At 38.2% G+C, this 14,923-nt stretch overlaps 1 protein-coding gene across 2 annotated transcripts in view; it reads left to right on the forward strand.

Annotated features, from left to right (window-relative positions):
- The first annotated feature begins 1,938 nt into the window (after positions 1-1,938).
- LOC137605849 (roundabout homolog 2-like) overlaps positions 1,939-14,923 on the forward strand; it is a 74,270-nt gene continuing 61,285 nt past the window's right edge. For both annotated transcript variants that reach the window (XM_068330698.1, XM_068330699.1), the window contains exons 1-2: positions 1,939-2,441; positions 6,153-6,479. In XM_068330698.1, the coding sequence (XP_068186799.1) occupies positions 2,387-2,441; positions 6,153-6,479 (382 nt within the window). In that variant the 5' untranslated portion in view covers positions 1,939-2,386. The remainder of the gene's footprint in view (positions 2,442-6,152; positions 6,480-14,923) is intronic.

Here is a 14,923-nt window from a genome sequence, read left to right on the forward strand (position 1 = left end):
CGGATGAAGTCGGTTGTACAATTAGTGCTAACATGTGCCTGAAGTTTCCTTCCCCAATCATTAAAATTCACCTTGACAGATTTTGTGAGGTAATTAATTTCTTAAAAGGCATATTTATTATCTCCTTGCACTTCTGCTAGACAGGGTGTGCAATGACTCGGGGTCATCCTCAGCATAAAATCTGAAAAACAATCAGTAAAAGATTACTTAAAATGGGAGCAGACAAGTTTTTTTGCTTTAAGGTATCGTTATGAAGCAAATGCTGATTGCACTATGTAATGGCTTTAGAACAATGACACCATCTGCGTTTAGATTGGTTCCCTATAATCCTGTCTTTCAATGTGCAATTTTGTCAGCCACATTGAATTTCCTGGGGTAATGAAGGCTGACTGGAGAGCCAGTCAGACTGTTAGGCTGACAGTATTTCTTTCTGCCTTCATATCTCCAGTATAGACTAAGTAAAATAATAAAGTCACATTTTTGTTCCGTGTTCTAGGTAATTGCTACTTTAAGGAAAACAGAAAACGATCCATTATCATTTTGACAAGCAGAACAATAATAACCCTTGGAAATGCTAATGAGAGAGTTGTCTGTTTCCACTTGAGATCCTGTATTGCCTCATGACTTTTAGTAAGAGAAATAAAACAGTTTTTTATCAAAAAAAAAAAAAAAAGCCGATTAAGCTGTACAGTATATTTCAACACTGCAGTTTTGTTAAACGCTTGTTATCTAAAATCTATTGCGAGGCGATAGGTCCTTTCAACAGCATGAACTGAGCTAAGCTGCCAAAAGAACAATCATGCAAGAAATTTCTATTGAAAACACCATCCTGTGATAGATGAGATCCTTTCAATTTAAATGACTGTGTTCACTTTACACAACTGCCACACAGGCTCAATTTAGCCATTGTCCACAATTATTATTCGATCTACTGCTCTGAACACTGTGCCGAAAATGGTTTGATTTTCACCCTGTGGATCAATAGCACCTGATGAAGCCTGTCTCATTCTCATCTCATGGTGATGCAATGCATTTATAATGCTATCGACAGTATTGAGCAGCATTGACGAACAGGCGGGATAACCACCTCAGGCAGTGGGCATGAATAAAGTACCTTTTTGTGTTTGTTTGAGAGCTGTACCATTGCAATAGCATTTGTAACCATGAATATAAACTGGCACCTAATAAAAACAAAATGTTCTATATATCCTGTATTTTCCAATAGACAATAAACAAGAAGTAGTAGTCAATGTCCATGTCACATAAAGTTCACCCATAATTCAAACAAAGTGTATTTTTCAGCATTGATTTTTTTTAACTTTGGACAGTGGATAATAAAGATCTTCACAAAATGTTTTTTTTTCATCAATATGTGCAAAGTGAGAATTATTTTCTTTGAACTGGACCGCTTTAATGCACTTAAAATACCAAAACAAACTTGTCAGACTGTCCTTCATGCGTACGCAAGGACGACGCGTTCACGCATGCTGACTGAACGTGAGGAGACAAGGACAAACAAAAAATAAAAAGGCAATTAATGAGTAATTTATCTGACAGGCTGATCACGACAGACACGTGATAAGGTAATTTAAAAAAAAAAAAAAGATTACAACTAATGAAACACTACTGCTCATGCTAGGATTCGTGAAAAATGAAAGAAAGAGAACAAAACCCATGCATACCAGAGCAACACTTTCACGCAATGTGAATGTGCACCGTTATCTGATGTTTGCGGTAAATTACAAAAAAAAACCCCAAACAAACACGACTAAAAATGATTACTAGAACTTAACCATCCAGAAAGCAAATGTTCCGGTTTCCTGTCATGTCCGTTGGGCTGTATTATCCTGTTTAGTTTCTCCCGGAGTGGAGAGGAGGGGCTGTGCTGAGCTGCGCCGTGCAGCTCCTCACCTCTGGCTAAACCTCCATCACCACCTTTCATCCGCTTGTCCCGCGTAAGGATGAACGCGTTTCCCAACAGCGGCGGGACGCTGTGAAGTGTCAGAATTTTTTTTTTTTCCCCAAAAATGCGGTCGGACGGAAGAAACCATCAGTAACTGGAACATCTTCGGGCGTCGGTGATGTTTGCAGTTGGTGACTGCAGAAATTCCCCAACGTGCCTGCAAGTCGACACACCACAGCGTACTGGTGCGCTCTTGGAGCGGACGAGGGATGGACGAGCGGATGAGAATGATTTTTTTTTTCTCCAGTGGTTGAAATAGATATTTTGGCGGTTTTAGTTCTTTAACTTGAAACAGTAAAGTCTGACAAAGCCGCACGAGTAAGAAAAAAAAAAATCCCAGGATCGGTTGCTTCATTGATTCATTTTTTTTTTCGCTTAAGGAGGAAATCATGCACCCATAGTTTACGGGGCCAATATGCCAGAATGGGTCCTCTACAGTATTTATTTCTCTGTGGACTTCTGTACACCCAAACCGACGGTAAGATGATTCATGGAGGTAATTTCTACACGTTTACTCTGGCTTAGATGCAGCTTTATGAAAACGCACTGGGCGGTTATGTGTTCTTTGACCCATAGTCTTGTCTTAAGTGCATCAGTAAAAGTGGTGGCTATACCACATTGTGCGCGTTGTATTTGTTCCCCTTCAATTCCTGTTTAAAACCATCACCGGACCAAGTTAATGCGTTATAACATAGTCGATTAATTTATTCTTGATGTACGGTATTGCGCCGGGCCAACTATTTAATGGCTTGAATGGTCGATTGTTGCTCATTTATTTATGAGGGATGTCTAATTGAACACGTCTGCGCTTGAATACCATCTTTACCAGCTTTTTAGTATTTCCACTTAACTTTTTTAATTTACTTATTAGTTTGGAAATAAAAACGACGTGATTACGGTTTTTGAAATCATCTCCCAATATCTCATAGAAATAAGTGGTGGAAGCCTGTTCTGTGGTCAGCCAGTTTGCTGTGCTCGACTTATCTCGGGTCACTTTCTGTGTGGCACTTTCTGCGTGTGCAAAAAGGTTGTTCAGGCGAATGATGGAGTTAACTCCATATCCTATTGCTGAAATATCTAATGTGTCATGGATGCATACTCATATAGTCTGGAAACTCACGCCTGGCTGTGTCTACAGGTTATTCATCCCTCTGCGTGGACCTGCTGTGCACATGTTCAAAAGAATATGATTCCTTAATAGAAGTGTTAACCTTTTTCTGTAGTGGAAAGCATTACTTAGTACCCTGCAGCTAACACAAAAAATGTATCTGTGGATTAAATGAAGTAGAGGTGTGATTGGTACAGGAGGTGGGTTTGCATGTGAGTGTCAGTGGTCCCAGGCCATTTGAATCAGTTTTGTGTTTCTACTTCATTTAGTGGAGCACCCTTTGCATCAAAGTGGTATCATGCAATCGCTATGAAATATATCATACATTATATTTTTGAAGCTTATAGTTAGCTGTTTCTGTTTTCCATGTGGTCATTTTTAAAAGGCGACAATGTTGATCAGGAGTGGATTTTGATTCTTGCTGCCCTTCCAGGTGTCAACTGTCCCAAAAATGTGTTGGTTTGTGCACCCCTCAGGGCCCGGGTCAAACAAAAGAGTGAAAGTAATGATACAGAAGAAATTCCTAAAAATGGTTTAATATGTCATCTTTCAATAAAATAGTCCCTATGATTGTTTGACTTTTATTAATGTTTTTGACTAAATATGAATTTTCTGCTGACATCACAACATACTGTAGATATTTCAGGCTGAGGTTATTTTAACTATATTTAATGTGGTGTAAGTATTAAATATACTGCTGTGAATTTTATATCATTTGTTAGTCATTAGCTCAGAAAGAAAATGTATTTTTCCTCTTTTTTTAAATGCATTACCACAAAATCCAAGAGGGATGCAAGAAGCTGATTTAGCTCAAGAACTATGACGAATCCCTCATCGCCTAAAGTAACACATTATTCATTGACATACAGCACTGGACAGGAAGCTTATGGTATCTGAAATATTACTGCAAACTAAGTCTGTTTTACAATAATATTAGAGTAAAAGTGTATTTACTTCTGAGATGAAGGACAGCAGAAATAAAAGTCACATGAAATAGAAAAAATACAAGGAAAACAAATTGAATTGGTACTCCTATATGTTGCATAGGTAACTGTACTTAGTGACATTGCACCACTAGTTTAGGTTCCGTTACATGAAAAAGAGGCACAAGTGAAGCCAACAGATGGTGTCTTGCTAACCCCTGAGCTTTGCTGCTACACTGATGTCACCTTAGAGTGATTTCAGTTCAAGTGGTCCCTGCTTACTAGTCCTAGCATGCTCCTGACATTTTTTTTTATCCTGCAAGACATTGAGTCTCAGCTTCAGGACCATGGATAGATCCCCATAAACCCACCAATCGACCAAGAAAAAACAGGACCTGGTAGCACATGAAGCCATGAAGCTTGATACTCCACATATTCTTGCATGAAAGACAATTCTTTAAGCATTTTTGTAGGGAGCCATATAAATTTTACATTAAATTTTGAACCCAAGTGGGAGGCAGTATATGACTTCTGTTTAAATGCCAACATTCCACTCTCACAAATAAAATCAAAACATCCATTTATTCATATGTCTTCACAGTCCATCGCCACTCATTTATATTCAGGGTCACAGGGTGCCGGAGCATGAGCAGAAAAAAGCCAAACACTGTGTCTGGCAGGACCCCCCCAGAAGTTACTGGATGACAGGACCAACCAAAGAACTACCCAATGGTCTAATTTAAATGATGTTGCTTTGTCTCAAATCCTAGATTAATCACAGTGGAGAGTGGACAACCAATTACAAGATGTTAACAGACCGTGTGTTTGTGTGTCAGTGTGGATCCACATACATGTTCTTTAAGCAAGAGCCACGTATGTTTTTAAAGCATTTAAAAACATTATTTATCACCATGGTTTTTGTCTTTTGGCTTCAGCTAATGGAAGGCTTTTTATCAACAAACCACTTAACATTATAGACGGTCACATTAATTTTGCTCACATGCATAGCTATATACTGGTTGCTGTAGCAACCAATTGTCACATTTCCCTTTGCAATTTTTAATTTTTTCTGTTGTCACCAGAAGGAAAAAAGATAAGAGGCAGAGTCACATCATCGTCATTTATTTATAGCTTTTATTTCTTTACCTTATTGTCCAATAAATCTGTTTTTTCTGACACCTATAATAGACTCCAGGTTTATTTGTATGCACACAGCAGAACAGACGAGACTTTTTAACCCAGATAGAATAACGTGCTCCTACACATGAAGCAGGTGAGAGTTGTATCTGTGAACAGAGTTAGTGGTGCCACAGTTCGGTCACTGGGTAACTTTAACAGGTAGAAGCTAAGAAACAGAATTGAAAGTGTTTCCAGTCCTCGATAAATAAGATTTCCCATCAAGTGTACAATGACAACTAAACAGTCTCTTCACTTTTGCTGACTACGGTGAGATCTAGATATTCTGTATGTTAAGATGGTAAAGTAGCCTTAAGGGAGGTAAGAGGATCACAGACCGCGCATTTCTACAAGATCATCGTACTAAGTGAAAAATCAAATGTAGCAGTCACTGCTTCACACCCACTGAGACAACATGTTTGATAATGTCAGTATTTGATAGAACGTGTTAATGAAAAAGCTAATGAGATTTAATAATATCACATCTCCAGCCTGTGAAAGTAAATATGTAAGCCTCAGTGCAGTAATACAGCCTTTAGTGCATCCAGTAAAACTGTGAAACTAATCAATCTACCTTCAAGGACTGTAATGAAATTATATATATTTTTTATCCCACTGATCATACTTTATTGCATTTGCAAATGTCTGTAGTTCAGCAATATGATATCAGAGACACATGAGAACTATTTAGAGAGTGTACTGAAGTTTTCTTTCTTTCTTTAGATGTGATTTAATCCCATTATTATCAGTAATGAAATGCTAATCAACAGCTTCTTTTCGTTTACTGCCTCTGTATTCTAGTTTTTCCACTGCACTTTGATTTTTCTGTTTTATGTAATTATTGTTGTGCTAGTCAAATAATTACCTTTTTATGCCATGATTCTGTTGCTGCTGCATCCAACTTAAAGTGCATTATTTGTGCATGTAAAGATTGTGGCTATTTGTTTGATGGGTCACATTGAATCACTTCTTTCCCCTCCAGGGTCTCGTCTTCGCCAGGAAGACTCCCCTCCCCGTATTGTGGAGCACCCCTCTGACCTCATTGTATCCAAAGGGGAACCGGCCACTCTCAACTGTAAGGCAGAAGGCCGCCCAACACCAACGGTGGAATGGTACAAAGATGGGGAGCGTGTTGAGACAGACCGCGACAACCCGCGCTCCCACCGCATGCTGTTGCCCAGTGGGTCCCTCTTCTTCCTGCGCATTGTCCACGGGCGACGGAGCAAACCTGACGATGGCAGCTATGTCTGCGTGGCTCGAAACTATCTGGGAGAGGCTGTAAGCCGCAATGCATCTCTTGAAGTAGCATGTAAGTCGTCATCACGTCCCTTTTGGGTGCGAAGGTAGAGTCAAGAAATCTCGTTCTTGCATGACACAAAAAATTAAAAAATGTCACACAGAGATTGGAAACCATTTATGCATAGACTGTGTTCATATTTAATCTGGGAAAGGTACAAGTTATGTTAAATGAAGCATAACATTTTAGGACTGTTGTGCCAAGGGATGCTCCTCATAATATGAGCGACGTCACCTATTCACTGAACCTGCAAGTGTGTGTGTGTGTCTAGTGTGCATATGCCATATGCATAGCCACGTGGGTTGTATGGGTGTGCATATGTGTGTGAATATGTTTTCAGACTGCTAGTGAGACCCGTTTGGGTGACCTGTTTGAGTAATATACGGGCAAAGTTGTGAATCGCTTCAGGGAGGGAGAGGGGAGCGGGCAGGAGTTTAACCCGCTACCTGCCTTTCGCTGTTTGGATTTGGAAGGAAGCAGCATGCTCCCAGCCAGTTCTCTCCCTGTGTGGGAGAGAGGCGCTCCGGGCTATTCACATTTCCATTATGTGCTAAACTGAGCTGATTTCTCGCCATAAACAAGATACACACACGCTCTAACGCACACATGGATACACAAACACACATGCTGTCTCTCCTCTTTTCTCATAGGGATGCTGCACCAATGCAAAGGAGAGAGAATTCCAGGCAAATTGGCACATTACAATTTGATGTTAATTTTACAACAGTTACCTACTCAAGCATTCCTATACATATTTGTTATAAATAAACAACCTTGGTTGTAGAGTTTTAGATTTTATGCAGATCTCTAGTACAGTATAATCTTTATCATAAAATAGCTTTAAATATGAGCTACAAATACAAAAAAATACAAAAAACTGAAAGTGCCCTCCTAATTGCGACTCAGTTATTATTATTAGAGATCTTTGTGTTTCTTTTGTGGCACATCTTCCACTTCTTGACCGCTCTGATCAATAATAGTGAACTGCCCAGGAAATACTTTAGGACATTGCGGGTAATTTAGAGGCCCTGAACCGGTGCACGCCGTGTGTGTGTGTGTGTGTGTGCGTTTTTCAGGTCTTTTCCAGGATGGAATACTGACTTATATAATGAGACACCGCAACATTGATTACAATCTAGTACTTAGGCTAATATAGTGATGTTCTGTCTCAGTTTAATCATAATTTAACACTATGCTGTACAACATATTTGGACTTCGATAGTGATTAGTGAATAAATCTTCCGAAAAGAGAAAGGTCTCTTTTTATATCAGAAGGCCAATGATGAGAAAAATAACTGCTGCACTGCATCACTTGACTGAATAGAGGCTGACTTTATGGACACAATGGCCACGTCAGAGTGATTTTGTGGGGATTTTCATGTTCTCCTTAAGTACAATAAAGCTTTAGCATTTTTCTGCTCAAACAGGCATTCTCAAGTAATTTCCAGAGTTAAATGTCACATTTGTAACAGCTGTAATTATTCCCTACAAATAGGTTTTTTTTTCTAATTGTTTGAAAAGAGGTATGCTACTTATGTTCCAGCAAAACATATGGTAAGTAAGATAAACACAGCATATTGTTGAAAATATCAAGCACCAAATATACAGGCACATGAATATGAATATGAAGAGATCCGTGCGGAATAGCTTTTGCTTTCTCCACAAAGGAGCTTCGATTGTGCTTGACACACTGGCTTTAATGTCTTGTAGGATATTGGATGTTGGTGCAACTTTGTGGGGTTCAAAGGTCACAAAATTGTATGGCTTTTGTGATGTGTCTCCTAAAGAAAACACTGTGTTTTGGGGGAATCGTAGGGGAACCGCGTATCAGGAGGGGTCTACGCTATGCACATCAATAAGTGGTGATTTGTTTTGGTTCTCTATAACCAGGCATAACAGTGGACCCTAAACATGCATTCCCAGTGTTTATTGAATGTGCAGTATATTATTGCATAGATTATAGATTTATCATTTATATTTGAAGTCTAAGTTTTGCAATACAGGTCTTTCCAAATGAAATCTAAAATGCACTCTACCTACTAACCACAAATAGTGTTGTTTGCCAGCAAAAATCAGACATGTATTTTTTACCCGTGATTTCCTCTGGTGGACACAGAGTCAATAGGTTACTTTTTCTGGCATTTCTCTTACGTAAAATACAGTGCAGCCAAGGCAGCCTGCAGTCTTCTTTGTTCAATTCAGAATATCATGGCTACAGGGATGCAGAATCACATGATTCCTTCAAGGGGCTGAAAAATCCTGCCAGTATTGCTGCAGCCAGGAGTTGTCATGCTGCTGGTGGGAGCAAGCGGTTAGATGAAAGTGCTGTGGGGAAGCACTGACAGTGAGCGTAGCTCCAAATGCTGTGTTCCCTTAGAGTCCACACACATCCTCAAATTTTCCTAATGGGATATGGAATTGCATCTCAACCAATGGCTTAGAAAATGTGACTAACTAGAGGGCTCCTCCCTCGGTTGCATTTGTGCTGTACAAACTCAATTTATGGGGTTCACAGTGCATTTTATGAGCTTGTGTCTGACTGAAATCTGAAGGGGCATAATTTAATGTGATGGAAAACACTTTATCTGTTTAAGAGGATGTTAAATGTTAACAGAAATCAGAATATTTCCTTCTTTGTAAATGGAAAAAAAAAAAACAATCATGAAGAAAGCACCACTTTTACCCGATAAATATTTTAAGCATGGCTGATAGTCAGGTAACCCCCCCCCCACTCCCAAAAAAATAGTTGTATTGTAATTTGAGTAAGAACGTGTTAACATATTATTTTAGCCCTGTAGTGTATAAACCTTGTTTGTCTCAGACTGGTAATAAATAAAAGGAAGATGCTGGAGAGAAGCAAATTTAATCCAAGGCCAGTGAGGGAATATTTTTACATTTCAACAATTCTATTTCCTGCACAGACTTGTTGAGTGCGTATTTGACACAAACGATAACATCAGCCATTTCACAGTGAAATGAGGCCATTTCTGTTTATTATTAGAGAGTCTTGTATTTTTGCTTGATAAACAAGACTCATTGTGTTTCTCTTACTATTTCAGCATGTCAATTTTTCTTCACATCCAAATATATGATTTTAATATTCAACAGTCACCTGCTCTCGTTGTGTGGCCAACCGCAGAGATGGCTTTTCACATCTTCAGACTTTCCATTCAGACACTAAGCACTTCAGAGCAGTGGCAACAATAGCTGGGTGACCTCAGGCCACTAGTGGACTGGCAGTAATCATCAGAGTGAGTGGCTGTTGATGGAATTAGAACAGCTTCCTCAAACTATTACAAGGAGGTAGTCAGAGATAAATAGTGATATGTTGAAAAGAGCTGACATGCATGGGTGTTCATCAATACAAAAAAACTGAACATCAAGATGACTTTCTCCTTAGTTCACTTTAAAAAAAAGAAAGAAATTAGTACATATTCGTGGATTAAATTCTACCTCTTACAGGAGGCAAATCTGAAACGTACGTATGTGAAGCAGTCTTAGGTGGTCGAAGTTATGGTGTTATTGCTATTGTTCATCATTATGAAAAAAAGAAGAAAAAATCAATTTTATTTGTGTAGCATCATCCCTTTGGTCAGAAAAGCTTAAAATCTGCGCCGTAGCAGCTTCCGCATTCAGTGGTCACGTGGGCGTCATACGTCACTGGCGCCCAGATTTTAAGCTTTTCTGACCAAAGGGATTATGCTATACATATAACATTTATTTTTTCTTCTATTTTTCTAATGATGAATAACATACTGTGTGTCCCTTAAAATTAACTTTACTGTCCCTTTAAGGGTTAAAATCGATTAGCCGATCAATTGCCACAGATTTTGTTGCCAAGCTAATTTTTTCTTGCTTTGCAAAGTTGATGCAAATTAATTCTAAAATGGAGTGTAATCTAGCATGAATTAAGGAACCGATTTGGGTAGAGTAACATAAATCTGCCGCCACACTCACAGATTTGTGTAGCCTTGGTAGAAAACAATAGTTACAGTCAAATGCTTACAGATTAAATGCTAACTAACTGATATAACTATACCATGCTATTACTATAAATTTACCATGCTTAGCACCTTACTTAATCTGTTAGCATGCTGCAACTTGCTGATGAACACTGCAAGTACTGTAAGATAGATTGAAGATGGTGAGGCTCTTGGGAAAATTTGTATTTTTTTTCCAGTGCACCTTGTTATAAACAAAATAGAGAGCAAATTACAATTTTTGATTTGTGATGGAACTAAATGGATTTGTGTTTCTAAATCATCTGCAAATCCAGCCAGTGGATGGTGAGATATCTCACATGCTCTATTAAAACCTTTGCTGGTGGCTGGTGAAAAAAAAAAGTTGCTGGTGTTGCCAGAAGAAAAGTCAGGGATTACTAGATCATCAGAATCCATCCTCTGGGGATCATGAATGTCTGTCATCATAATCCATCTAAAAGTTGTTAAGATAACAGACAGACATTGTTTTCCACAGAAACAGAGTTGCCTGAATATGCCTGAAAATATAAGTATGACTAATTAGAAGTAATGAAAATGTTTTTTATGTGTTTAATTAAGTGTCTACAGCATACAAGAGTACTTGTGTGCATATATAACATTATTCAAGCATTGTTCAAGCCGTAAAGGCAACAACAGAAGATGCAAACTTTGACTTCAGTTTTAGACACTTCTTTTCTTATTTTCGGTCTTGCCTTCTTTTCAGTGTTGTCTTTAGTGGAGGGTATGGATTTGACCTGTTATGTAGGATAATTTTGCATAATTCTATTCTTGGTACTGGCACATGAAATACAGTGTTTTCTTCCAAAATGCATCACATTGAAGTAATCATTTATCCCCACCTCCGTGTTTGCGTTACGGCGTACAACAAGTGGGTAGCAGGTTAGAAAGTATTTGAGTTCAGAAGCCAGGCATCCAATAGATTCTTGTCTGGATTCCCTGCGTATTTTTTGTTGCAGAACTAGAAATGTGATTGTGGTCATGCATGAATATTATTAAGCCTCCTATTAGAATTATTAGTGAGAAGCTGAAAATGTAGAACACCACTTACAGTTAGCTTTAGTGTGGTTTCTATTGGGAGACACTCTCTGGTGTTTTGCAAAGTGGCAAGTTGCCATTAATCACGCATTTCACTCTTACCCATTGACAACATCCAAAGCCAGTGCCTGGCTGCTCTGTGTGTTTCCAGGCAGATTATCAATGTTTTCTGTGAGTAGATAGGTTTGCCACATTGCACCATCTGTTGCTAGTCCAACAGCCCTCCTGCGTGGTCGCTCCCTGTTTGCCTACCTCTGCCTTTCCTCTCATTAAGCTGGTACAGAGCTCCTATTTTTGTGAAACCAGTTTGTCAGACCTGTCATCACACCGTGGCCATTAGTATCTATCATCAAATTATGGTGCAACTTAATGAGAGTTGTGATAGAATATGCTCTGATGAGATTTAAAAAAAACAAACAAACCTGTAATTTGACCAAATGTAGTATAATGGTGGCACCTGAATGTATGTATCGCATGTGGAGAAGCAAAAGATGCAACCTGGGCCCGAATTTAGAATTTTGAACCCAAATGAAGAGAAACATAGAGCATACTAGGATGAATATTGTCCTTTCTCATGCTGTGAATGAGGGGTATTTATGTGCATTAAAAGAGCCATCACTTAAGCTCAGACACAACTGAGATGTGCAAAGCCATCAATATACCTGAACAACTGGAGGATTATTCTTTAGAAGCCTTGGGAGAACAAACAAAGCATGCAGCAATCCTTCCGTCCGCTATACGTGTGATCACAAACACGCTGAGGCATTTTTGCACTCATTTTGCTGTCGTTAGGCAACATATAATCTGTTATTAATATCTTGTGTGTCAGCGCATAAGTATTTACAGCAATTTAGGCAATCACAAACACAGCAGTAACTGGAACGCAATGCTCAAAATTCACCCGAAGGTTCAAGTGCCTTGCTGATATTACTTTTGGATTGATGTTTGCTGTTTATGTCATGGCAAGTTGTGTCCATTTAATCAGATACTGTAGCTCCGGGTGGTCAGTAATAAGTACTACCGGGCATTGCTGTTAGGGAAATGCAACCCTGACCTCAGAACCTCAGAGTGGTTATCTGTTAAAAGTTTTACCAACAGTCTTTGTAGAAAAGTTATTCAGACTCACACATTGGACACACAAAGACCACTTTAAAATCAATTGGCAAATTAGAATATTGACCTACATTTTTAATACTTTACTGGAGGGTATCACACTTTCCCAGTAGCTTTACCTCTGCTACAAAGCACTGAGTTGATATTAATTTAATCTTGATGGATGGCAGATGTCAGGCCTTTGGTTCACACTTTTTCACCCTTGACTGATTCATTTGCATCTTTGTGACATTGATGAGAAACATTTTAGGAACATTTGAGATGTACATTTTTCCTGTTTTGCATTTTGCTGTATTTGCTGTCCAGTGTTATTAGGCCGTTGATTAAAGTAGCATGTTTCATTAAATGTAGAAGAAATTACCTTTAACTCAGCATGGTCGCATCATATTTGTTTTTCTTTTTTTTTCCTAAAATCATTGATCTAAAATCATTGGTTACATACAGCTTTTTAAATATAAAGGAGATTAGTTTTCCTCTGTTAGAGGTGGCCTTATCTCATTTTAAATGGTGCAAATATAGATGTGGCCAAGACAGGCAAGTGGAAGTAATTCATGCATGTTTTTTGGCTGAAGACAGTGAGAAAAGGGGCTAGCATCTGGTGCTAACTGGACCATACTTACTCCTTGGAGGTCTGTGCATTATGGGGTTCTGTAAGTTAGCTAAGGGCCAGCATCTGGTGTTAATTGGACCATGCAAACACCTTTAAGAGCCCTGGTGCACTTTCTTACAGCTGGGTGGAAGAAACATATGCCTGGTGTGAAGAAGAATGCTAAGTGGTTTTACACTGTTGGAAGTTTTTGTATTAATTGAAGAAGCAATTGTATGTTTTATACAATTATCTAATATTTTTTCTGCCATTGAAGTGATATCTATTATGCATGTACTGGTAAAGTTGTTAAATATGCATTCGTTTGTATCAGTTCACTGTAATTCAAAGGACTTTTGTATGTTTATGTCTAGTTCACCTTTTGGGAAATCCTTTTCACCTGATCTATTTCAAAAGTACAATGTGGAATTTGAGTCAATTTGAAGGGGCCCACCTTCAGTGTTATGTGGTATTAGTCTTGCATGCTCTAATCTATGTCTATATGTGAGTTTCTGTAGAAAACCGAACCAGAAACGCCATAGTTCAAATAAATTGGCTCAGACTGAAACATTTGGTGTTCCATTGTGTTAAATCATTTTTAATGTTGTATATTAGAGAAAACTATTAAAGGTACCAAAAAACGTCCACAGTAGGTCACGGGGCTAAGGCTTAAGCTCTGCAAGCCTGTTTTTCACTATATTATAAGAATATGTCTCTGCTATGAAATTCATTGGCTCCTTCTTTTTGACAAAGCCCTGCTTTATTGTAAATGAGTATTTTGAGTGTAACAAAAAAAGGCAAAATAACTGCATTTGCAATATTCAAGAGTGTAAAGAAAGTTATTGAATTGTCCCATTCATTTATATACACTCCAGAATTTGATGGATTCTTAACACCACATATTCTGTCCTTTCATTACTTTTAATCAAATTTTCTCAGTTGAAAAAAACAACAACCCATATTTATTCCGATCACTTTCCATTAAATGTCTTGCAGTTTTTGTGTAACCCTGCTAAGAGACAGATTTTAACAGGATTCAATTAATACGATGATATGCATAAAATGTTTTTTTTAAATTGGACAAAAAAGGGTTGAACTTGTCCGAGAGAGGGTTATCTTATAAATAAATACAGATATTGCTTTTTTAATAGTTGAAGTTATTGTTGTAAATATGAAGATGTTTTATTTTCTTGGCACACTACCCATTTTCAACATGATTGATCACAGAATGATTCATTGCACACTGCTGTCTACTTTTCAAGGTGGTATATTGTGATGCAGTATATTATTGGTTATTATTTAATGCAGTCATGTTTCAGCATTTGAATTTGAAATATGGCTATATATCTCCTTTTAAATTATTTGGTGCTGGCTAAAGCTCCCCCATAAGCTGTCCTTGAATGAGGCCTTCACATTGTTACATATGCAGCTGTAACTTATTGCTGCTGTCATTTATGAAAGCTGCAGCTGGGTGCAGCCTTCTGTTTTCCGACAGCCACATTTAGCCATATTTCATAACCAGTATGTAAAGTCATGTATCAATACTGGAATTGTTAGATGCGAAAATAATATAAAATGTAAAATTGTATTGCAGTTTGCTTTTAAAACACGTACTGTATACGTGCGTTAGTATCTTTGTTATTGTGTGTGTCTAAATATGACAGAGCTGTCTCTTCTGTCTGAAATAGTTTAAGATTGTAGCTGCGCTGTGATTGATGTTC

Source organism: Antennarius striatus, chromosome 13 (genome assembly GCF_040054535.1).
Source record: "Antennarius striatus isolate MH-2024 chromosome 13, ASM4005453v1, whole genome shotgun sequence".
In the NCBI taxonomy this organism is placed as follows: Eukaryota; Metazoa; Chordata; class Actinopteri; order Lophiiformes; family Antennariidae; genus Antennarius; species Antennarius striatus.